At 43.6% G+C, this 25,919-nt stretch overlaps 1 protein-coding gene across 8 annotated transcripts in view; it reads left to right on the top strand.

The window, feature by feature from the left end:
- Nucleotides 1–14,576, top strand: part of INO80D (INO80 complex subunit D) — a 38,943-nt gene extending 24,367 nt beyond the window's left edge. For 5 of the 8 annotated variants that reach the window (XM_009674758.2, XM_068948037.1, XM_068948034.1 and 2 more), the window contains 6 exons: nucleotides 516–740; nucleotides 2,809–2,918; nucleotides 4,855–4,988; nucleotides 6,271–6,488; nucleotides 6,887–7,044; nucleotides 8,011–11,671. In XM_009674758.2, the coding sequence (XP_009673053.1) occupies nucleotides 516–740; nucleotides 2,809–2,918; nucleotides 4,855–4,988; nucleotides 6,271–6,488; nucleotides 6,887–7,044; nucleotides 8,011–9,179 (2,014 nt within the window). In that variant the 3' untranslated portion in view covers nucleotides 9,180–11,671. Of the gene's footprint in view, nucleotides 1–515; nucleotides 741–2,808; nucleotides 2,919–4,854; nucleotides 4,989–6,270; nucleotides 6,489–6,886; nucleotides 7,045–8,010; nucleotides 11,678–14,452 lie in introns of those variants that run through there. The other 3 variants (XM_068948032.1, XM_009674759.2, XM_068948033.1) reach the window with 2 other exon arrangements.
- Nucleotides 14,577–25,919: the final 11,343 nt, after the last annotated feature.

Below are 25,919 nucleotides of genomic sequence, written 5' to 3'. Positions count from 1 at the left end.
TTTGGTTTAGGAAGGAAAACACTGCCTGGCAAAGGAAGAGGAATCAGAAAAGGTCAGCGGTTTTGGTACTTGTAACAATTTGACCATCTTTTCTAGTGTGACCTTTCTTCAATAAATTTCCAGTACATAGTCCCCCACCCTTGTCCTCTCCATTAATTGCACTTTGATATAAGAGTTTGCCTCGTTTGCTGAGACATTTACAGTAAATAAAGGTTAACAGTATAGATTTTTTTTGAACAGCAGGCTCCAGACATTTAAATGTGTCAGACCCAATGATAAATTGATGTAATCGCTAATAATGACATACTAAGAAGGGTAAGTACCCTAAGAGTTCAAGAGGGATCCTGTTCTTGCAACTTCTCAAGTATCCCTGCCTGATTTCAGCCTTTGGATCTCTGTGGGGCTAGAAGAAGGGTGCCAACTTAACAATTCTTTCAAATTGACAAATTAGCCTCCTTTAAAAAAAAATAATAAAATAAAGCCCATCTGTTTTTGTTCTGTTTTCCCTCCTTCAGGTCCGACGATGACAATGCAGATGACAGGAGTTCCAGGGTGACCAGACTTTGCACTTACTTTCAGCAGAAATACAAGCACCTCTGCCGCCTGGAGCGGGCAGAATCTCGTCAGAAGAAATGCCGGCACACACTCCGGAAAGCCTTGCTGCAGGCGGCCAGCAGAGAGCCGGAACGTGCTGGGCAACTGATACAAGAGCTCCGAAGAGCTACGTGTGGCCGTACCAGGTTAGACCTTTCTACACGACAGCAGTAACCTAAGCTCAGGGCAGGGTAAAGATACTGAGCAAAGTATTCAGCAACTGAGGTTGCAAAAATGTTGAACTCTGAAACTGGTAGCCATGCACCAGGCAGAGCAACCATGACATATAAATGCCTGTCAGCAGAGGACAATAAACACAGCATACTGTGTTTTCCATGAAGACAGGCATTTTTCGGCTTTTTTTGTGTTACAAAATGGGGATTGTTTGTTCAGCAGTACCTGGGCCTGGTTTCTTAAATGCTATGTGGTAAGTTTGTGGCCCACTGCAGTTATTTTTTGTTAATTAGTCTATGTATTATGGCTGGCTCCAAACGTCTGGCGCTTAAGTCCCATTCCTTAAAAGGTGTGCAGTCTGGTGTGCAGATCACCATTGCAATTCAGATTTCTTTTTTCCAACAACTTAAAAGAAGGAGGAAAAAAAAAAAAAAAAGTCTGTACCTCCTCTTAGTTCTCCTCCCAGCAAATCACACTTAAGCTCACATTTTTTGTTAGGTTTAACTCAATCTCGCATTAAATGAAACTCAACAAGAAAATAAATACCTTCTAACAACTCTGAAGGTTACCTTCTGTGGGAATTCTTTCTAGATAATGTCAACATCCCTCCAGCTCCTGACATACTTACTGAGAGTTGGGTGATTCATATTTATAGAGATGCAGAGCGAGTCCAAGCCCTGGCATTATGTCTGGGGTACCAGCAGCAGCTTCCTTCTGCTGTTCTGGTTTTGCTTTACAGGACATGTGATTTTGGGGGTTGGGGAGGGCTAAGGTGAAAGAGGCAGGCTGGAACAGGCTGCTGAGAGTATATTATGTTTCTGGGATGCTCCTGTTCCTGGGCAGTGAGCTGTGGTTCATGACATTTGAAGGGTTTGGTGGGAAGGTGGTGTGATGCTGGAAGAGCTGCTCAGAGGTATAACGAAGAGGTAGATTACTGGTTTATGAAGATGCATAAACCTCTCTAGACTTAAACTACAGCAAAAGCCTTGCCAGAATTGGCAAACTCTTGCTGGGTTTTTCATTGTTAGGGCATTTTTATTGCACAAAAAGAATAATTTGTTTTGGATAGACTGGCAAAGCCAGGAATACCTGTCGTCGCTGCCCTGGTTAAATTAAGTAAACAGAGTCTTTTGAGTTATAAAGTGTTTATGGGTAATGTCACTAACTAAAACTTTGCTCAGTCAAAGTGCAGTTGATGACAGTAATGGCTGAAGGAAAACAGACAGGCTGCAGAAAGCCTTTTGTCAACCTAGAAAACAACATGTGTACAGAGGTGAAATTCAGCCCTGGGATCGCCAGCTTTGTCTACACAAAGGTGACAAATGCCTCGAGAGCAGGCTAACACCAAGCGAGCTGTGTAATGCTTGCAGTACTCATCCACACTGCTGGCTGGTCGCCTGCTTGCAGCTCAGGCTCAAGGCACTGAGGCTGTGCTGAAGAAGCGCTCAGCTCTGGGCACCTGCTGGTGGATTGGGCTGTAGCACGTTGGTGAGGGAGAGCTTTTACCCATGTTGAGCACGCTCAGGCTCTGCCACTCCAGAGCTCAGTCTAAGTTTGTCTGAGCACGTGCTTGCATGTGAACTCTGGGGATGCTCGGCATGTCTTGATTTATGAACAGGCTTGGAAACGCACCTGACTGCCCGTGTAGGCATACCCAGTACATCCTAGTCTAAAGGATGACCTTATTTTGAGGGTCACCTGTGAGGACACTCACCTGCTGCTGTTCTCGGCTCTTGCAGGGTGACGTAGTATTTACGTGGTAGCAGCACACAGCACCTCTCATTACAGTTAAGGCCCTGTTGTGTTAGATGCCGAAATAAACAATAATCCTGTTACTGCAGTCGCACCTTCACCTGTCATTGACATCTATTCTGTATCCCTGTTTAGAGTGTGCTAATTCTGTGCACCTGTCTGGATCGTGACACACACACGTGTGTTCAAATGTTTCATCCTGCTGTGCCACATCCAGTAGCATAGTTGTGCTAGATACCTCCTGGAACTCGGCTGTTGACCCCAGACTCTCTTTTGCTTTTGTTTCAGCACAAGCCAAGCCAAGCAGAGAGATGCAGAACCAACAACGTGTAGTGGGACTTCGAAGGGTGAACAGTGCACTAACAAGGCTCTTCCGTTCACCAGGCATTGTTTTGAGCGTATCCTCTTAACTCCCTTTGGGAGTTGTGTTCAGGAATGGAAACGTTTGCGTTTTCGGCGGTTTTTTGTTGGTTTTTTTTTGCATTGACAAGTACGGTATCGCAGAGAAAAACCTATTTGTTAGCATCTCGTTAACTATTTTGCTTTTAATTTTACTGTGTGATATGGGTGCTGTAGGCAGTGAGGATAAGTAGTTTGTTACTGGTTTCTATCATAGTCACGTTATTGTGTTTTCATCAGCTGCAGTTTGTGTGCTAGAAGCCTCTATGAAAATGACCCTCTCTTTCATGAATGACTTGCCGCGTACCCCATGGCTTTCAACGACATGTCTTTCAAACAGTTCCTGATAGCGTCCAATAAAATAGCCACCTGTGAAGTTTGTGGGAACAAGGGATATCACATGGTTTAAAAAATGTGACTTAGACTGACTGGAAAGATGGAAATCTGATATCCTGCGTTGTTTGAAGAAGCAAAAGAGAAGGGATCCCTGAATCCAACTTCTAGGTGAGGAAGAACCCAGGGTGCCAGGGATTTCAAGAAACGTCTGGAAAGATGCAAAGAGCCCATGCATGAAGGTCGCAAAAAGGAGGGAGCGCACTAGACGTAAGATTTGAGTCTGAAGACTGTAGAAAGACCGACCTCCTGCCTGGAATGCTTAGGAGTTTTGCAGACTTTATTTTTTAGCTGATAGCCCGTTTCCTCTTACTGGAGCTTTCACTGTTGCTGTTTGAAGTGACTAGTGCTTTTCTGTTCCAGTTGCTCTCAGAGAGCAGCACCTTTTTAGTCTTTTTGGTTTGCACATGCCTTGCATTTTTGTTTTGAAGGTGAAGAAGCTGTGTGATGAATTCCCTGACAAACAGGCTGTTTGATTTGTTGCAGGCCCCATAGAGCTAGTGTGCAGAACAATTCAAAACCACTGTATGAGTGCGCACTGTGGCGTGTACGTTTGTTTGGTAGTTCATTAGGCTCCTGACTTTGTTTTTTTGAATTTTTTTCTTTTTAAATTTAAGCTGCCTTGCTTGTCAGTGTGTGTACGGTAGGGAAGTCAAGGATAGTTATTTTGCATTTCAGCCCACTTTATTCCCTCTGTACTTTCTTCTCCATTAAAACGGTCTTTTCTAACGTGAGCGGACTCTTGGCTCTGGCCCATCCCTCCAAATCTTTGCCTTCTGCAGGTTTTCTGTTTACCTTTCATCCTTTCTTTTGCATTTTTAGCATTTTCTGAACGTAACGTAGGGATGTTGAGGTTAGAATCAGCCTGAGAACTGTTCAAGATGGAAGGAGAGCTTCTAATGTTGTTTGAAAAAAAGCACAATGAAATATCTCTTTGATTTTTCTCTAAGTCTAGAAACATTTTCACTCCTGCAGGGGATTTTTCTGAAGGAAATCTCAGCAAGCTTACGTTTGGATTTACTTGACCTTTCTGTCTGATTGCACATCTTTTTTCAGAGGAGCAGGAAGGATCTCGAAACTTCTTTGTCTGTGCTCTAAAGATAAATGCCAAGAATGTACCTTAAACGATGGAATTAAGAAGTACTCTTTTCTTTAATGTTTCAGTATGGATTGTCATTAGTCTGTAAGGAAATAGTCCTGTTGACTATGCTGCTCCAACTGGTACTATTGATCTATTGATTAAGACTCCAGGAAAAGGTTTCTTTTTGCTAAGAACTCATTAGTGAAATAGCTGCTTCCATAAAACCATCTCAATATGTAATAAAATCATTAGAGATTCTGCATGAATGCAGTTTTTCACTTTAAAAGTCAGGTTTGAGCGTTACCTAGCTTTGAACTTGAATAACAAAGTTAAGATACTCATTAAAAGTAGCATCTATGGACAGATGAGAGTTGAAGGCTCTGATCTTTATCAGGCTGATAAATCAAAGGGCGTTTCTCTATCGTTGCCTTGTGTGTTATTCCTGATGCAGAAATGCACAGATATCTTACTGAACCGTTCTCAGCAGCTCTTCTCGAGTTGCACAGCCAAGTTTGCAGATGGTCAGCAGTGCTCTGTGCCAGTTTTTGACATCACACATCAGACACCTCTGTGCGAAGAACATGCCAAAAAAATGGTAAGTACAAAGCCAAAACTGTAATTATTTCTATGGATTGGAACGATGAAGAATTTTAATCCCAGTCTTTCTATGCTCTCCTGGTTGCTAACTAGCAAGTGTACAAACTTAAGAGTCCATTTCCTTATGTTTTTCTTAAGTGGGTAAAACATTCCTAATTAGTATAAAGTATGTTGTAAAAAATCTCTTACATACTTTTGGGGATATAATAAAGTGTGCCCGAGGGTATGCTTTGCTGGAAGAAGAAATCAGACTCCTCTCCTGAATCAAGAAACAGAAAAGCTTTTGCAAGTGATCCTGTGGTCAGTTTATCTGGGTTCGCTCATGGCCCTTAGATCTGAGTACAGTATGAGTGTGGTATGTCAAAAGCAGTGTTTCTCAAACATTTTTAGTTCGTGGGGCCCCAGATATTTTCTAGAGGAAATGTAGATAGCAATTTTAAGCACATTGATAACAGTTTTGCTACTTTATTTGCCTTTAGATGACTATGAAAAGTTGTCTCTGGATCTGGATCTGTGGATCCCAGAGGAAAAGCAGTGGCCTACTAGAAGTCGAGAGTACCTAGAAATTGGGATGGCGTCATCTCAGTAGTGTAGCACAAACCATCGCATTTCAACCCACAATTGTATGGGCTTTTTTTCCTTCCTTCTCCTAGGCAATCTTCACTGCGTCTCTGAAAAGATGTGCTCCTGTAGCCCATAAAATCCTTTGCCATTCCCAATGTAATTGCAACTGAAAATTGATGGCCATTTGCTTCATTTTATAGTTGGCCAGCAAGTTGCCCTTCAGAAGCGATGAAGCCTCAGTTTTGCACCCACGTCCCTCACAAGCCCCTACTCCTATAGTATTAACTCCATTTCTGCAGTGCTCTCCATCTTTTGTAAGACTGGGCAGCTGAGGATGCTGGCTTCACCTGCTACTCACTGTCCCCATTACTGCCAACTTGCAGCAGTGTTCTTCTGTTTTTAACGCTTACGGGAATACCATCAAAGGTTACAGTTGTGCAGTGACTTATTTAGGGATTACTGGTTTTACTGATTTTTAAAGTGACACTGCAGGATCACATATTGATTATACTTCCTAATTTGGCCCAGATGTTCTTTGCCATGGGGATCAATAAGGAAGGAAGCAACTTAATTTTTGCGTCCTTGCTTGGATGAAAGTTAGCAGTTAGTTCCTCTGGCATTATGCGTGACTGTGTTTTGAGTGGAATGGCTAGGAAGAAAAATAAGGAATATTTGTTCTTAATGTATTCCCTGTGCTATTGTTTTACCTCCCAAAGGACAATTTCTTGAGAGGGGACAGCTCCCGTAAAGTTCAGCACCAGCAGCAGAGGAAGCCCAGGAAAAAAACAAAGCCGCCTGCACTTACCAAAAAACACAAGAAGAAGAGAAGACGAGGCCCACGCCGGCCCCAGAAACCCATTCCTCCTGCAGTGCCCCAAGGGAACCTCACCATGCCTGCCAGTGTCTCACTGCCAGTAGAGTTGTCCCACATACGGTCAGTGGCAGCCCTGCCCCAGTCTGCTCACCAGTAGCTTGAAAACTGTGAATGAGTACTGTAGAAAGGTGTGATGTTCCTGTGCTGATCAGCCTCTGGACAAGGAGATAGTTCAGGGATGGAAATAGTATTTCCATGTGACTGCTTAATACAAAAGCAAAATCCCTAGAATGGTTAATTTTAAGTTTGAACGGTGGTTGAGTTTAACGGATAGTGTCTTACTCTTGATGCCCCATCTCGTAGATTTAATCAATAGTTTTCTCTAGATGATGTAGGGGAAAAAAAAAAAAAAAAAAGCATGTTGAGGGGAAACATCCATTACGGATGGATGTTCATTCATAGTTGTCACTTGGAGGAATTAAAGCTGAATGCTGGGACTAACAGTCCTTTTTGTCCAGGAGCCCCTCCACACCAGAGCTGAGTGCCGATGAGCTGCCTGATGATATCGCCAATGAAATCACAGACATTCCACATGACTTGGAATTAAATCAGGAGGACTTCTCTGATGTCCTGCCGCGGCTGCCTGACGACTTGCAAGATTTTGATTTCTTTGAAGGTACCACTTTATTTTATGCTAAAGTGAGCACAGACAGTGAGCTGAAGAAGTGAGTATTTCTAAAACACGCATTTTGAGGAGTTGCTTGCTTTTCCACACAGGTAATAACTTCTAGACAAGGGAGCATGCCTTTACCCTATTGTTTGTTTGTGAGCTCTGAAGAAAAGCAGACTTTAAGAAGATTGGTGTGTGGGTGTGTGTGTGTGTGGGTAGTTCTCTGCTTGCTCTTGTAATTAGTGCTCTGGAAATCCTAATTGGTTTAGCATTTCAATAATTCATTTTACATTTTTTTCTGCCTGTCACTGTTGCAGTTTAATCAAGCATACTCTCAGTAATGGCATCTTTCTGCCATCGAGTGGGGCTGGAACCACAGTCAGTGCTGGCCTTTTATCAAAGGAGAAGAGAGTGAGATCTTTAAATACACTTTTGAAACTTGCTTTTGATCAGAACTGTGCCTGAATTTCTGGATTCTAAAGTTCAGTACCTATCACAGATATCAAAGCTCAGAACAGCCCAGAGTTGGGATAGGTGTTTTTTTCTCTTTTTTAATTTTTATGAACTAACATGACATCAGATTGAGTCTGACTCTAAATTAATCTAAGTTCTACTGATTGTGATGTGATAAGTAGAAAAGGCTTTGTAGACTATTCAGATTATTACCGCATTGGAGGAAGTCTTATTTAAGCATTTTTACTTTAAGTCTGGGAGACAACTTGTATTATGTGGAAGAGGAGCGGGGAGAGAGAGATTTCTATTGAAGAGGATGGTTTAATTTCTAGTTTTTGCTACCAGGCTCACCTAGTGAACACTGGCGAAGGAAACTTTCTCTTTACCGTGAGATAGTCCAGAAGCTTATCACGCTCTGCAGTTCTCTACTGAACAATGTGTCACCTCTGCCTCTCAGAGCTCCAGTGCTGGGCTCACCTTAGAAGAGCGCTCTAACTGCTGGTGTCCCTGTTTCTGCAGGTAAAAATGGAGATCTCCTTCCTACTACAGAAGAGGCTGAAGAACTGGAACGGGCCCTCCAGGCTGTAACCTCTCTTGAGTGCCTGAGTACCATTGGCGTACTTACACAGACAGATGGTGTGCCAGTTCAGGAGCTGTCAGATAGAGGGATAGGGGTGTTCTCTACAGGTGCTGGAGCTCCAGGAATGCAGTCCTTGAGTCGAGAGGTTAACACGGATCTGGGGGAGCTGTTGAATGGGCGTATAGTACATGATAATTTCTCCGGTCTGGAGCTGGATGAGAACTTGCTCCGTTCTGCTACCTTGTCTAACCCACCTACGCCCCTGGCAGGGCAGATCCAGGGGCAATTCTCAGCCCCAGCCAACGTCGGCCTTACTTCTGCCACTCTGATAAGCCAGAGTGGCCTTGGGGAGAGAGCCTTCCCAGGACAGTTTCATGGACTTCATGATGGCAGCCATGCCTCCCAGAGGCCCCACCCTGCCCAGCTGCTGAGCAAGGCAGATGACCTGATCACCTCACGACAGCAATACAGCAGTGACCATTCACACTCCTCACCCCATGGAAGCCATTACGATAGTGAGCATGTGCCGTCTCCCTACAGTGACCATATCACATCCCCTCACACCACATCCTTTTCTGGTGATAACTTGGCAGCTACCTTCTCAGCAGAGATGCCCATGATGGCACAGCACTTGCTCCCAACTCAGCTGGATGTGCCACTTAGCGGGGTGGTCAACCCCAGAACTCACTGGGGAAATCTTCCTGTCAATCTTGGGGACCCCTCTCCGTTTAGCAACCTTCTCGGTGCAGATGGACACCTCCTGTCCACCTCCCTGTCCACACCACCTACCACCTCGCACTCAGAGACCACACAGCCTGCCTTCGCCACTGTGACCCCCAACAGCTCCAGTGTGCTTCCGGGGTTACCGCAGACCAGTTTTAGTGGCATGGGTCCTGCCTCTGCTGAACTCATGGCCTCCACCTCCCCTAAACAACAGCTCCCTCAGTTCAGCGCAGCCTTCGGGCACCAGCTGAGCTCCCACAGTGGCATCCCCAAGGACCTGCAGCCCAGCCACAGCTCCATAGCTCCTCCCACGGGCTTCGCAGTGACCGGTGCCACCGCTACCAGTACCAATAACGCATCTGCGCCCTTCACCACCTCCAACTGAGCTTGTCTGCCTGGCTCTGTGCAGGTAGATGGGGGACCTGTGTTTTCTATCTTTCCTTTTTTTCCTTTTTCTTTCTTTTTTTTTTTTTTTTTTTCCCCTCTGTCCTTCCCTCCCCCTTTTTTAAGAGGGGGTTAAGAAGAAAACCCCTGCTTCAGTACTGACCAGGGTTAGCCCTCTGTGAACCTTGCTATAGCGTTCACATGTGCTTGTTACGCACCGGTGCTCATTTATTGCAGGCAGGTTCACCGTTCCCCAATAATTCCTTAAGATACAGCACAGTTACTGGATGTAATTGATCTTAGCAGTAAGACCTAGAAATGGGAAGATACCTCAGATTACCGATGCATGTTACTGTTTCCTAGGGTTCGGATCAGTGCTTGCCATCCCATTAGCATCTGGTAGGAAGTTTTCTAGTGGGCAGAAGTCTCTTGATTTTTACTTTTTTCCAAAGGTAGCATCTGGCATGGAAAATTTGACTGCACGCATTGATTTGAGAATGGTGCGTTGAAGTCCTAAATCAAGACCATGGTTCAAAGATGAATTTTGACAGTTTCTTAAAGTAGTCTCTTGACCTCCTCTGTGTGCGTGTGTGTGTTTGGAGTGCAGGGAGCAGCAGTTCCTTTTCTTATTTTGTTGAAGAAGTGGGAGTCGTCCCCTTCCAGAACTGGTCATTGTTCTTACTGCATGCTGATTTTTATTTTTGATTATGATGATTTTTAATTCATTGAGCAGCAAGGGGATCAGTTGACTGGTTGCCCAGAAATCTGAAGGCTGATGCGAAGTTAGCCCAGGGAGAAAAGACAGCAAAACAGAAGGACTGAAACAAATCATGGTGTAGTGAAGATTCCTGTGCAGAAATTCCCTCCCTTGCTGAATTACTGTGGCCTTGTAGCGTTGATGATTTGCCTTTTGAAATGTGGCTTTGTCCAGAACTCCTTGCCTGACAGGCTGACAGGTATTTCCCAGCTGAAACTGGAAGAATTCTCTTGGTACTCTGCCATCCACACAAGTCTAGGTCAGACCCTTTGGTAAGTTTAACATGGATGCATTTCTCAAATTATGTCTAGCTACTGAGACTGTCTCGAATAGCTTTTTTTTTTCTTTTTCTTTTTCTTTTTTTTTTTCCCCTCTGTGAGCCATAGAATTTTTGAGACATGTGTGGGATTTGATGCTCTGTATGCGAAGCTGAATGGACATAAGGTTCTGGCAGGTACCTATCGGCAGTCATGGCTAACCAAAAGAAAAATCACTGAAGCAAAATAGGGAGATAAGAATTCCTTCTGTCTGCAGGACTATTTTGCTTTTACTGCCTACCTGCTAAAGATCATTCTCAAACTCTGGTAGTAATTTCAGTTCTTAAAGAAAGGAATCCACTACCTTTTATAAATTTTATTTTTTTATTCAAGGAGTAAGAGCAGCAGAAACCTTGAGGTGTTTAATTGCATCTCTGTATCAGGAAGGGAGAAAAGGAATTTGCTTGTGACTTTGTAGGGCTCAAACTAGCTACTGTACTCCAAGATGTTGCCTGTAAAAGTACAGACTGTACTCCTATTTGATGAATATAACCAGTCTCTACTCTTCTTGGCTTGCTTCTGAGATGCGGATGAGAGAGAATGGGAAGGAAAAAAAGAAAAACACACACATTTCAGTCTCTTACTGTTGAAGACAGATTTCATTCCACCTTACAGTAAAAAGTCCTACCTGCATGTAATCTAGTCTAATTCAGAAAATTAAGAGATGCCGAGCACATGTAATAGGGAGGCCTAATAACTTGTTTGAGCGAGGGAACATTGCATTAAGTTTAGTTGCTATAGAAATTCATTTTGTTAGCAGTCAGGCCCACACCAAAATCTCTGACCCAAACCTCTCCTTCCATCTTGCGAAGGAACAGAATTTAGGTGGGATAGACCTTGCCTCTGGTCGCTATCATAGCAATTATACTATCCCCTTTTCTGGAAAGATTTGTCCTCCTTAAATATAAAGGAGAATGGATGATGCATATGTCCTTTTCGGAAATTGCAAGTGTATGTGGGTGGAGGAGACAAAAATGATTTTTCATGCTTCTGTTGTTATGAAGTCCTTATTTCATACTTGGTAAAATAGATCTTAATAATATAAGCCGAATATTCTTAAATGGTGATTTAAATATGTTTGTAACATTTAAATGTTTTTAAATCATGTAAAAAGTTGAAATGAAGCCTAAGAAATCCTGCTTGTGATTGTCCTGCTGATTTGAGGAATGCCCAGTGGTATTGTGAAATGAGGCAAATCTGACAAGGCATTTATTTATTTTTGTATTATGTTCCCCATGCTTTGTTGAGGAGACAATTGTTTGATTTGCAAATGATTTTCGTTGTGTCCATATACTTTGGTCAATGTGTTTCAGATAACTGGCTGAAAAAGAGTGGAGAACTAGTTTACCAAATGGTTAATTCTTTAATCTGCTTGTGTATTCATGTCATTTTAGATTATATTAATTTCTATAAATCGGTTTCAGGATTTTAGTCTTGAAATGGTTCTTGCGCTCATCAGACACTCTAGTGAAGCTGCAGCTAGTGCAGGGTATGTTTGCCCCACAGCACGTTTCTCTTTTCGTAGCGAACGGCGGGGAGGGAGAGAGGGGAGAAGCTGAGAGCCAAATTCTGCTTGCTCGCATCCAGATAAGTTACAGAGGAGCTCTTTGGTCTAAGGTCACTGTGAATTTATACCAGTGTAACTCAGAACAGAACCCAGCCCTGATCTGATCACTGATATAGTCAGGGAATTTTGGAAACTGTCAAAGACACGCAGTTCACAATTCCCATTTGAAATCAGTGGCCGTTATGTAGCTGCATTCCTTTAAGACAGCGTAAGAAATCAGCTCTCTTCCTCCCACTTAGGCTTCAGTTTTGTATATCTCTTGATGACTTTTCCCTGAAAAGTGACTACATAGCATTTTTCAGTGAGCAAACTTAAGTTTGCAATGAAGCTGCGCTTTTAAAAATAAATTTCCATGCGTATGCATGTGAGCGAGGAGGCCCTCTGTCCTGTCCGATACGGAGTTCTGAAATGGGCTGCCACTCTTGCCTTTTCCAGGTTCACCTCCCACGCTTTCACTGCCGCTGATGTCATGGTTACAGCCTTCCAAGCAGTTACGGGTTTTGATCTTAGATTCAACCGGGTGGCTCATTCAGGCCGGCTTCTATAGCCGCACAACCTATAGACTTCACTGAATCAATGTCTTAATGGTGGATGCGAGGGATCCAGTTAGGTATATGCGGCCAGAGATGTTTCACACCTCTTCCTCTGGGAAACGCTGCAGGTCTGCTTAAGGTAGTCCTTGAGGCTGCTTTACGGGGTTCCCTAATAGACGTCATGCTCTCGTGGAAAGGTTTCTGTGTATTATCCCCTCATACAGCAATTAGCACTCTAATTACCCTTTCGCCAAAGAGTCAGTGTAGCAATTTCAGTCCATTGATTTGAGATGGTCAATAACTGTCATGCCCCTTATGTGTTAACAAATGGAATAAAGCTAGTTTAACCTAGAAGTTAATTTCTTTTACGTAAGACTTGCGTTTTAAAGAATTGAAAAATATTAGACCTAGAATAAAATACCAGTAATGTCGTTTTTGATAATAGAAGCACCTCCATTAGTCCTTGTATGAAAACGTAAGTATTGGCAGGAGCGGTACTTAACACGAGATGAACTTTGGCAGCGCGTGGAGGGGGCTGCTCAGGGTCAGCCTAAAGCTGGCCTGGTGTGTAAGACGTTCCGTAAGACTTGTTTGGATGTTTCCCTTCACTTAGGAAGGCATCATTATGCCAACTTTGAGGAGAGGTGTATGCACTTAGATACCTCGAGATAGATACGCTCCTTGGCCTCCTAATCACTATGATACAAGAAGATGAGTCCGTGATGCAAGAAGATGGAAAAGATGCATCGTTTTGTCTCCTTCTGCCTTCTAGTTCCTCCCGATTTTTGCTTTGTTGTTCCCTTCTCATTGATAGTGTTGCTTATCTTACATTTGGGCATAGTGAAACATTTACATTGATAATGCTGAGAAGTAGCATACTCTGCCTAATGCTCTGGGGGGAAGATTGTGCAACAGCTGCACTTCCCACTTAATTCAGTAGGTCAGTGAAGTGAGGATTTGTAGTTCTTGTTTGAAAAGCGTTGGAAGGCCCTAAGAAGCTCATAACCTGTTAGGCAAAATATCAATGATAGCATTGCGAGTACAAATGCAAGAAAAAAATGTCAAAGAGCAGCCCTCCATACTAGCAAAGAGAGGCCAAGGGAAGCTGCTTTTTTTTTTTTGGGGGGGGGGGGGAGGGTGTATGTGTTGTGTTTTCTTTTAGTAGCAGCTTTGTTACTGAGTACATGAGTTTCTGTCCCTGGATAACACTCTCAGCTTCACCCTCGTTTTGAAAAGTGGGAAATTCTGTTCTGGGCTGCCATGTACAGTGGCGCCCTTAGCTTCAGGGGCGCTGCCCACCTAGGATGCAACCCACAAACCCGTATTAAAATTTGGTTTGAAGCTTCATTTTGCTGTAACCACATCCAAACGCATGTGGTTTGAATCTGCTTGCTGGGAAAAAAAGGCTCTCACAGAGGGGTAAAATAAAACCTGTGAAGATGTCTTCACTGACACGTGGGCCCTGGCGATTAATACATGGGTTGTTAGTCTGCTTGTGAAATTACCGACTCCTACCTGCAGGACTGCAGCATCGCGGGAGCTGCGTTTCCCTGGAGGCATCGGTAGAGCTCCAGAAATACTTCACCCAGCCTTTGTGCTGCAGCAGGCCGAATCCACAGCTGACTTCTCAAACAGCATGAGCGTTTTGGGCAAGGGGGAGGGAAACGTTTCTAGAAGAGGCAGCTACCTTGAATCTTTCACGACTTGTGGAAAGCAGGGACGATGGCAGAAGGTGTTTTCAGCAGACAAACAGCGAGGCTCTGCGGCGAGGCGTTTCTGTGGGTGTCTGGGCAGCTTTCCTTATGGGATGCTTCTGTTCGCTCCTGTGTTTTTATCATCGCATGTGAAGGAGCCTCCTGTGCAGGCCTGCCGCGAGGTCCAGTGGTGATGGAAGCATTAGCCGAAAGAATAGGTTTGGGCTATTGTGCTGATCGGATCTCTTCACAGGGCCTTTGCTTTTCTTTTTTTTTTTTCTGATCTCTTGGGTGACGTTTAATAGTGGGTAATTGAAGAGGGGTGTTGTGGGCTGCTCCTCTTATCTCCTGTGTTTCCTTCCTCTCGACACTCTTCATCACTCTTTTTTTATTTTCCCATTCTCAGATACTTCTCCAATGTAAGTAATGCCAACCTGTAAGTCTTCTGTGGCTCGGTCCTGAGTGAAATCTGACTGTAAAACGAAAAGGAGGAGAGATTGCTGCAATTCATAACATACATTTTGGATGCTAGAGCGACAGTGCAATAGATCAAAGTGTTTCTCAGCTCAGTGAGTAAGATGATGTTTCACATCACGCTAATATGTTGTGAACTAGCTGCTGAGGGTACAACGTTGATCATGGGAGTGCACACGTTGGCAGTGAATGTTGTAGGCGTTTTTAGTGGGAATTTACCTTCTCACAGGTTCCTCTTATTTTAAGAAGCGCATCAGCAGAAAATCACCTGGAAAACTTTAGAATATTTCACTTATTTAAACCCTTCTTTAAATACCTGCGTGAAGAAGCCTAACTAAAAGTAAGAGTGATTGGTGGAAAGATCTACACTTGTATTCACTAAATTTAAACCTGGACTTTCGGCGAGGTCTGCTCATGAGAGACCTTAACTCTATCGGATGAAGTTTTGATTCTATCTTTAAAATTAGACAAAAACACTGTTGCTGGGAGAGAAGAGTTTGTGAGAGGAGGAACTGACAAAAGAAAAGCAAATGTGTCTTGGAACCATTTTCTCACTCAGGTCTTCAGCCATTTAAACAAAAGTAGTGACTGGGTTTGGGGAGCTTTTCCCTTCACTTGTCCCATGGGTGCTGGGTTCTTTGCTTTCCCCTGTTTTACTCTACTTTGCATTCTCCTTCTCTGGCTATTGTGGAATAAGGCAAGAGAGCGGAAGCATGAAAGAAGAAAATGGGCTTGGCTGTAGATTGGCAACAGTAGTTGGGGAAGGCTTTCTTTTTCTGACTCCTTGAAGTGTTGGTGTTACGTTTAGTCTTCCCTGGCTCATGGAATTCAGCTGAGGATGAAATCTAGGCTTTTGACTTTAAAACTGTATATACTCAATGTAGAAAACTGCATTCTTCATACTCGTCCCCCTTGCTAGCCCCCCCAAACACATGCACAGTGAGACAGTGGCAGAGTATGTGTGTATGAGCTGCGTACACATGCTGACCTTGGTCCAGTAGTGCTAATGTTTTACCCGCTTCCTGTCTTCATAAGGTGGTGCCCACTGAAGTGACCTCTGGGTAGGTAATGTTCTCAGATCTCCTCTGGAAAACTTTAACTTTGGTGCAGATTGCTCTAATGTAGCTAACTGCTATGCTATTTGCTTCTACTTTGGAGTGGACTGATTTACCCTGAAAAGACTCTCTAACCTGCGTCTTAAACAGTGTAGGTGGTTCCAGTGAAAATAGATTCATCCTGAAGTGATGGACAGTTGGATTCTCATGCAAAATATCTACATCCTGCTAGAAGGGGTTGAACCAGTTTCTCTGAACAGTGATTACCTTCACTGTACAGTTTTGGGTATGTCTCAGGGATTCCTTGTGGAAATAAGGGCAGTTAACAAAAAAAAAAAAAAGTAAATAGTTTTAAAAGTAAATAATAATTTAAGGTAGAGCGTCATCTAAGTGAGAGCGCAAGAAAGAGAAATCTTTGTTCAGTTTTGTAGTCCACAGTGTCTGGCTTAGGGACTCTTTCTCTTCTCGGGGCTCTCATCTCAAGTTCAACATACAGAATCTTTTTTCATCACGCTCAGCTTTAAACTTTTATTTAAAGATACCCTTCCCCAATGAGCTTTCAGAATACTTATTGTAGATTTTAAGAGAAATGGTATATTAATTTATGCTATTAACATCACCTCATAAATTATAAGTTTTATACTAAAGCTGTATTGAGTGTAATGAATTATGTTGCATATGTGTTTTTAATAGCTATAAAATTATATACAAGCTTTTTTGGAAAAACAAACTAGTGAAGCACCTTTTTACACTGGATCTTTGCCGTGTCAAGGTGTACAGCTATTCTTTGCTACCTTGCAGATATCTATATCTATATCTCTATATAGATATATATATATATAAATATAAATAAAATGGTATCCTGTATCAACAAAGCATAGAACTCTTTTTAACCCTTATATTACTGTTCCTATAAATCTTTTAATTTTATTTTGAGTGTTACATTCTGCAATAATTTATCCGTGGTTTGTACCTATGATTAGAAATTTAGTTACAGGGTAAATAGATCAAATTAAAACTCCAACTACTGTAGCTGGAAGTTGTGAACCAAGTTTGTAAGACCTTTTCTTTCTTAAATGTATTTATTTCCAGTTAGCTCTGTGAGTTGGAATTTGAAAAGTCAGAACATGAGGAATCTGCAGTGTCTTATTCAGGAATTTTTCCCTTCCTTTCCTCACAAAGGAATTCCCACTGTGACTTATAAATAGAATTAGACTGCTTGTGTGCATGTATGTATTATATATACACACAAAAAAATATGCATTGGGGGGGATGTCTGTGCGATACGAATGTGTATATTGTATGTAGGTCATAGTTTTGTAAAGAGAAAAGTAGTTGAGAGGTGATGGAATGTATTGTAGAAATGTGATTATTTAGTAGGGGGTTATTATGTCCTCACTGTTGTATAAATAACTCAAACTCTCTACTACATAATCTTCTGTTATAAGGCTAACTCTGATATCATGTCAATTTTACTCCTTTTTTTTTTTTTTTTTTTTTTTACATGAGTTGTGTTGAGCCCTGTTTAAAATGTCATGAAAATACCAAGCTCCCAAAGACAGCCTTTAATATAAAATAAATGGGGGCCCGGGGGAGATGGGAGAAATGAGTGTGTTTTTCGGGAGAAATTGAAATGGGAAGGTCTGTATTTGGTGGAATGGTGAGACATGGGAATTACTGTATCTTTGCAAATTAATATCTGACCCTCCTGTGGTCTGATGTAGAAAATGTTGTCAATCAGTTGTATTTGTGTTTTCAAATTAGGTTATAAGGGGCATTGTTTATGAACTGATCTCCCTTCTGTAACAGGATCTTGTTTTTTGGAATAGATTCTTTTCTTTCCTGAGGGTTTTTATGTGTGTATTAATTTTGCCCCCCAAATTGCTGTTGCGGGATTACAGAACGATATATACTTTTGATCCAGGGAGTTTCACTTGTGCTATGAAATTCTGGATTGGATGATGGCCACTCAATTTTTCTCATAATCGGAGAAGGAAGCTCTTTCTTTATAGGAGTTCTCCCTGGAAATTGTGAGAAATTGGAAACACTCTTACAGATTCCCTTACTCTCCTTATTATTCATCTGTTACAGCATTTAAGCTGGAGAAAAGAAAATCCTAAATGTTATATATTCATACCTTTATCACTTTTAATCATGATGAGCCTGGTGACTTTAAGATCTGTTTAGAAAAACAGAGCTTCCAGTATTGCACGGATATTTGAGTTTTTTGAAGGCTTTTTTTTTTTGTAAGCAGTTGCAAATCAAACTTTAATTTTTTTTATTTTTGTTTTTACATCCCTCTCCCTCCCAGTATGTTGATACCCCCCAGACATTCCCTCCCGCAAATCCCTTCTTGCGCATACACATACAAGTGAAAGGGCAGGGAGGTGGAAGTTGTCAGAGGCCTTTCCTTCTTGTTATTTGGTGGTAATGGGAGTTATCAACGTAATTCTTTATGCCTTTACGGGGAAGAATAGACCCGTTTTTGTGTATACCTGTACAGAGAGCTATATCTGTATATGAGATGTTGGTAGCACTTTGCTGAATGTGGAATTGCCCTCATGATGTACAATAAATACATATGAATGCAATCAATCTAAATCTATATATACATGCGTACAGATGTATAGATGGAATATACATACTATCACACACATGTACATTAGCTGTAACATGAATAAGTGTGTGAGCTAAAGAGAAAGACTGTCCGCAGTACCATATGTGTAACAGGTAAGCACTTGTGCCAAACAAGGTTGTTTTAATTCTTCTGAGGGGTTTGGATGACATCAGTGATTGATCTGAACTTTGGTCACCATTGATTTTTGTTACCTCAGCCCTCAAAGTGGAATTTCCTTGGTACGTTTTTGCTTCTGTTTATTCTATATTCCTACTCATTGAGGCCTCTTGCAATGCCGACCTCTTCTGCTTCTCTGCTCCATTGCTTCCATTCCAGCTCCTCCTGCCCCCGCATCTCCGAAGTTCATCTTGCTAGCGGTAGCCAGCTTTAATGGCCCAATCCAGCTGCTCTTATACACTACTAAAATTCTCTTGGTGACTGCAGTGGCAGCTGAATTGGGCCCCGAGGTCTTGCTTGAACTTGCTCAAAATTTTCCAGATATTCAATTGTGCTTGACTACGATTGTGATTGATTTGGTATGAAGACAATTTTTTTTTTTTTTTAAAGAAACTGATGCAAAGCTTCCTAGCATGTTAAAAGGCTAACCCAGCATCATGTTTTAGAGGTGAATATCCAAAAGGAGAGAAGCAGACACACTGGAAAAATCTTCAATTTTCAGCCCCAGGGAGAAACAGGGAGCTCGATCTGCGTGTTTCCCATGATGAAAGCTGTGAGCAGAGTGCAGTCTTGCGCTCTGTTCTGCGTGGTGGTGTTGGCATCAAATACATCAAGAGAAACACCCCTTTTCCATGTTAGACTTAAACAGATATTAAAAGGAGCTGTAGAACTGGCCATTAAGCAGACTTTAAAATGCTGCAGAGTTGACCATTAACATGCTAGTACTTTGCATCTTACTGTGTATTGAACGATTTTGCTTATGCGAGTGCATTGTGTTTTTTAAGTCTTTTCTGTTTCCTGGCTAAATGGGGCTTCCATGTCCTTTTAGCAGAAAGCAGCTGTCAGAAACCTGCTCAGTCACACTTAAGCACTGTTGAAACTCGTGCTAACTTATGCCTCAGTGTCAATGGAGAATGCCGTTCCAGTTCTGTCCTCCAGCCTTCTTGCATTTTCAGTATGGATGCGGCGCTGTTTTTCTTGGCCACAGTTCAGCCTTGCAATTTTGTCTTCCTTGCCTTTCTATTAGAAAGAGGTAACCGATGTCCTGTCCCAGCTGAGCTTTCATGCAGTCGTCCATGCAGACTTCTATAATACATATGTTTGGGCGTGTGTATGGGTATGTCTGTGTACTGTGTGTGTATAACACACATTTATATGCACACATATATTACGCTATTTCAGTTTGTGTTTGTGGAGAACGTGCCCATTGACTCTCTCCTGATATATACTCATGCATACGAATATTAAATATGTATATAGAGTGTAGATGTCCTGCATATACATGTGTATATGTTACGAATCTTGGTTGGCAGTTTTTTTTTTTTTTTACGTTTCGCAAATTGCTGTCCCTTACGGAATATTTTCACTGAAACTGCATTATATAGAAGAAATGGAGAAATGTGTTATCAAAGTTTTATTTTAAAAAGGAGACTCTTAATTACCTGAAGCCATTTGTAATTGTCTTTGACTTTTTCCTAGAAGGGTTGTTGTAAAACGCAAGCAGACAACCCCTTACTCCCGCTGTCTGTTAGATGGACGTAAGAGAGGAAGGGAGACACAAGTTTCTGAGTACTTACTTCCTTCAGGATTTTCTGAGGCGTGCTGCAGTCATGTTCTGCCCCATCCCCCCTTTTGTCCAATTATAATTAATGATTCATAGTTTCTTTTACACAGCTTTCCCTCATTACTTTACCTTCTTAAGTCATTGTTCACCTCCTGCATTTAACAGTCCTGGTCTCGCTAAGAAGATTTCATGTTCTGTCATTTCAGGAAAAAATATCAGTTCATCACTGTTATTGTTTCACATTTTAACATACTTTGTAGAGGATGGATTTTTTTCACCAAGTTGTCTGTAACAAGTCTTCAACTTATTTGATGCGAGAAGCCTTCGTTGGGATCTATTGTTTGTCTCCAAAGAGTTTCTGCAACTTTTTTTTCCACCATCACGTTAAGTAATTCCCTTCTGATTTGGTGCCTGGGGTTTCTGGGTTTGGGGGTTTTGTTTTTCAGTCCTTTTATCTGCAACTGGAGCAAAACAGATGCCACAGGCCCAACCAATATCCTTTGTGCAATTAGCAGTAAATATCCTTATCCTAGATTTGATTAAGGAAGAAGATGGCAGACGGACAATCTGAAGCGCGTGGAGGGAATGATCACTCTTCTCTAAGGCTGTCTCAGAGAAGTTTGTGTTTGGTGTCATTTTAAAGGTAGCTTGATCACGCTTTGATATCAGAAACAGCCTTGTAACAAAGAGCCTCGTACAGTTGTTTGGCCACCAGAGTTTCAGGTGTAAACAAGTTGCAGTGGGAAAGCAAAGGTGAGGCAGTGTATTTGGAACCAGTGAATTGTAGCTTGCAAACGTAACTGATTTTGAAGTAACTGCATGGTAGCAAGGATTAGCAGTCTCTTACACCCCTTCCTTGTGCCCTTTCATCCCTGACACCCGTGTTCAGCAAACCATACATTGGGAAAAATAAGCAACTTTACAACAGCGAAGCTAAACCCACTTAATGACTGCTTAAAGGGAACATACAAACTTGCCCTGCCGCATCCTGTCTCGTGCCATTAGCTGGAAGACTAGCTAAGAGGCACAAAAAGCCCGGTCCAGTTTGCTTCTGCGGAGGTGCCGCTTTTGGAGAAGGGGATGCCCGAGAGGACGGGTGGCTTTGTGCGCAAGCCCCGGCGGCGGCAGCGGCTCGCAGCACGGCCTCTCGCGCGGGAGCGCTCCCGGACAGCATTCCAGGGGTGGGTAGGAAAGCTCGCGTTTGTACTTTCCCTTTAAATAGGAAAAGTTGGCTCACATGTTCCTCATACTTCTCAATGAATGTACTGTATTACCATTTAAAAAAAAAAAAATCAATGAGATGATAATAGATTGGTCTCCTTTTGTTATCTGGTCCTTGTTTAATTTGTTTAAGGGTTTTTGTATACAAAAGTTTACATTTTTATGTATATTTTTCTTGTGTACAAACTGATGTAATATGTGTATAAAACACTGTATGTATTATCTGTATATAGTGTGACAAAATGATTTTCTTTCTTTCTTTTGGATGTATTAATAAATCTTGCTGTGAAGTAGCTGTGTTTATTATGGTGAAACCCTCTTTCCCAAGCCATTCTGCTGAGTCCAAGACGTATGAATGTTGCCCAGGCTGAAATCTAATCCAGAAAGAGATTTTTTTTTTTTTATGGAGCCCAAGTACAGTTATTAAACTGTTCTTTGCTCAGATAGCTGGAGAATCGGATGCTGCTCTGGCTTATTCTATACTGCTTTCTAATAACATTAGCTAATTAGTTTTGCAAACAAATTGGAGCCTTCAGTCTCACTCTTGGTTCTAATTATAGCGCTTTCTAGCTCTGCATCGCTGACCCGGCGAGCAGAGCCTCTTCCTCTTGTTTTCTGTTTGGAGTTGCAGAACGGTCCTTGAAATGCAATTTACGGAATATAGAAAAGAGTTTTGCCTTATACGTTGCCGTCTTTTCTGAGATTTAGAAAACACATACCTGCTTCGGCACTGAAACTGTAAGTAGCGATAAGGCGTTACTTTTGAGGATTAGCATGTGAACGAGGAGCGACGGTTGCCGAGCTGCCAGTGGGGCTCCTCTCGGCTCTGGGGCAGGACCGCTCGGCAAGGGCGCGCGCGGGGCGACGGCCCGAGTCGGGAACGGGCAGGGATGATAGAGGCAGCTGTGCACGAGGCAAAAGCTGCGATTCCTGCCACTTTGCTTAGGCTGGTACTAGCTGGACTGTTGGGCAGTACTAACCTTTCAGTGCAGAGTTTGCTCGCCGAAAGTAGCGTTGAGGACCAATTCCTTTTAGATAGCGCTACGCCTTGGACGCTTGGCGGTAAGTAGACGGTTGCTGTATCTTCCTTTCACTATTTCTTTCCTTTTCTTCTTGACGCGAGGATACGTTCTCACAACTGGTTTCCATCTCTGATGCTTTCGAACTTGTGGCTTCCAAGCAAAAAGCAGCCATGTCCTAAGAGCGACCACATCCCGTGTTCTGCCTTTCATAAGCACTCTCATTTAATGCTGCCCTGATCATTGGAAGAATAATAATCAACAGAGATTGATGAGTAGGGGATTCAGTAATTTGACTTTTCTTTTTAATGAACAGTGGCCCGGCCATTCCAGGCAGCATAATTAGAGCTGCGTTTCACAGTGCCTGATTGTAATTCAGGCCAAGGGAGAAGTGGTGACAGTGAATGATGGAGTCTTCCATGTTCACACCTACGCGCTGTGAAGGTTTCGCCGCAAAGGATGAAACAGGCTCGTGCTTTAGTATCTTACCTTCTGGGAGATGGGCGTACGCTGGAAGTACCCCATCCAGACACTAGCCAAGACAGCGATGGCAGGCAAGCGCAGGCACTAAAAATAAAACAGAAGGAGAGTCCGACTGTATAAAGTCAAACCAATACGACTGGAGAAAGTCAATCCCTAACTTAATCATTCTAGGGAATTTTCGGGATTATGAGCATGTGTCTGGGCACCTATAGGGATAACAGCCAGTGATGGGGCAATTGTGTGCCACAGTTTGTGCGATTCTGGCTGCACACGTGGCTGTCACGTACTGGATCTGCAAAGCGCTCCTATCTCTCAAGTATCCCCTGGAAAGGAGCTCAAACGGTGAGAGAGTTGGAAGATTTGATTCGTATGAAATAGATTAGTTTGGCCAAAAATTCTGCTTTTAACAAAACAGTTAAGTTTCAAAAGTAAGCTGCTGTTCAGCGTAAGACTTGCGGTCAAGATGATGGAAGCTAGGAAAATGCGGGCTCTTTCCTGGGAATGACTCCCTGGCAGCTAGAGCTGGCTGGTCTGCGCTCCCGAATCGGCTGTTCCTGAGCGTGTGCCTGACAAGAGAACGCGCTAAGGCTCCTGCCCTGACTCAGGGAGAGACCGAGTGAGTCACCTGGCGGGGACGTTTTCCAGCACTTACGTGAACCCAAAGAAATGCTGCTCTTACCAGACCGGTGGCACGACTCTCGGTCTCCACAAAAAGCAACTGGCCCTTGTGCTGGTGCCGTGTTTCAAAATGCAAATAGATTGTGTTCAAAGCATCGCTGCGGGAAGAGCCGGCTGCATCTTCCTTTGCGTTATGACAGTCCTCTGGAGCACCAGCCGCAGCCACCTATTAAAAAGTTGGCCATTGTTTTCTCGGGAAAGCTCATTTAGTTCGTACTTGAACCGCGGCTGACTCATTTTGTTACGAGAGCGAGTGGTCTTGCAGCCACAGAAGCAATTGGAAGGAGAACTCTTTACTCAGTTTAGGAGTTGGCTTCGTGCAGAGGTGAAGGAAACCTCGCTCTCCCTGCACAGTCATGGGCGATTGCCCCATCTCCTGGAAGGAATGGGGACAACCGCCCCCAGTCTCTCTTGGAGCCCACAACCCATGCCCAGGGCTGGTACTCCGCAGCCGTCAGCTCTGAACTGAAGATATACAGTGCTTGTTTAAAGGGGCCAAGAGGTGACTGGCGTGTTTACTGGCGTGAGAGTCGGTCTAGGAACGGCTGCCTTGTTTTACTGCTGTTGCTGATTTATGGCTTGTGGAAGGTGCCAGGGAATAGTCGCGGTAAGAAAGAAGAATCTGGTAAGAAAATAAAAATGTCATGCTAAAAGCGTCCCTTCAGTTTTATAAGAGGAAGGTAGCTCTGATATTCGGATGTATCGCTGTGTTTCTGTATGGGAACAGCAGTGCAAACTTTCTACTCCCACATCCAAGAGCCCTCTTGAACGGCGTCCCTAGGACCAAGAGGCTTTCTTGTCCCCTTCACCCCTTTGCCATGCCACCGTCCCAGGGGCCTCTTGCAAATCTGACCTTCAAGGCCCTCTTTGCTGTGACAGCTACCAGAAAACTGACCTCGGTTAGGCTGCTGACGGAGGTGGAAATGGCTGTCAGGCTGATCAGTATTTTCTCTCAACTAACCCCTTTGTGTTCTTTGAGCCCAGATTTACCGGGAGGGAGGAAGGGACTCTGGCTGCTCCATTTCTTTATGTAACTTTATGCCAGGTACAGGGGCACGAAGCGGTGAGCTGCCTGGGGTGCAGCCACCTGCCAGCGGCTGTACGGGGCCGAGGAGCCACACACCCTGGTCACAGCCCAGCAGCTCGGCCCCGGCCTCGGTTGTTCCCGCTAGCCGCTTTTCTCCTGTCTCCTGGCAGCGCCTCTCTATCGATTTAAAAGCTCAGACGAGTTTGGACGAGCCCCGTCTGCCAGCAATAGCACTCTCCCGATGGCTCCCCCAGCCTCGATGCCCTCTGTCAGCTGGAGCCAGCGTTACGGCGCTCCCGTAACTAGCGGCGCAAAGCTTGGCGTTCCCGCGGAACGGCTCGTGCTGCTCTGATTCATCCGAGCCGAGGCTCGCTTGCTTCTGCAGGGGCTTTTCTTTTTCCTTCCGTCCTTAGTATAGTCGATGTTTTTCCAGCGTTCCTCTTTATATGTTTAAGTGTGTTGGAGCGTTTCTTCTCAGGCTGTGGCTTTCTTGCGTCTGGGGCTTTGCGTGGGCCGAGAGCGGCAGCAACGCCACAACCCTGCCGCGCGCAGCTGGGGCCACGGCATTGACAGCAGGAAAGACGGTGATTCATGTCCGCTTTTGGCAAGGCTCTGCCGAAGTTTAATTTCGATGGGTGAAATCCAAGATATGTGAGGCATCTCGCGCTCTTCTCTGCACGTTCCTGCTGCCTGTTGGTGCAGACGTTGGAACCTGCTGCCTGAACCGAGAGAGACATGTAGTAGCACGAGCGGAGGACGTGTCCCTCAGCGTGTAGTCGTCTCTAATTTTTGCTCTTAGCAATTTGCATGCATTTGCTGCGGCTGCTTTAGTAAAGAGCCCCTCCAGTCCAGCCGAGTGTTCAAAGTCAGTAAAGCCACTTGACTTATATCTGAGGGCACTTGTTTTTTCCGCCCCAACCAGTTCAGTGCCTTGTTTAATACTGCAGAAATGATTTTTTCTGTTAACCGACGTTTGTTCAGCGGAGCCAGCCAGTTACCTTCTTTATTAATCTCTTTTATTTTCCCCCCTCTCTCCCTTGGGTCCTGCTGTTTAATATAGCTTTTGATTTTTTTCCTCCTTTTTTGCCCAGTGTTTTGCTCATTGCATACAATGTTTTTGTCTTGTCTTTTCCCCTCTTCTTTCCCCTCAGACTGCAAGTAAAATTGTTGCTGAAGAAACTCTGGTAAGCGAAATGAGATCCCTATCTCCTTGACCTTCGAACGGTTCCTTGTCAGGTCTTATCCTCTCCACTTCGCTGCTTCATTTACACCAGTTCTGCCCAGGTGCGAGACCTGGCTTGGCACAGTTACTCCTGATACCCACAGCTAAGGCGTCCGAGTCAGCCGAGGGCTCGTTCTAATACAGACGTTCTCCGAGGTGGGCCTTTCACGGACGATGGAGATGAGGATCTTTCTTTGCAAGTCGTTACCCAAACGCTGCCCTGTTACGCTGAAAAAAAAGGTTCGGAGTAAAGCCTTGCCAGTCGGGAGAGGTCCTGCAGAAGGAAGGGTGTCTTGATCTCTCTCTTTGTGTTAGCTGCCCTAAAGAGGGAGCTGT

This window comes from Struthio camelus, chromosome 6 (genome assembly GCF_040807025.1).
Source record: "Struthio camelus isolate bStrCam1 chromosome 6, bStrCam1.hap1, whole genome shotgun sequence".
Classification (NCBI taxonomy): Eukaryota; Metazoa; Chordata; class Aves; order Struthioniformes; family Struthionidae; genus Struthio; species Struthio camelus.
The sequence above is the reverse complement of the archived record's forward strand: the minus strand, read 5'-3'. Positions and strand labels throughout refer to the sequence as shown.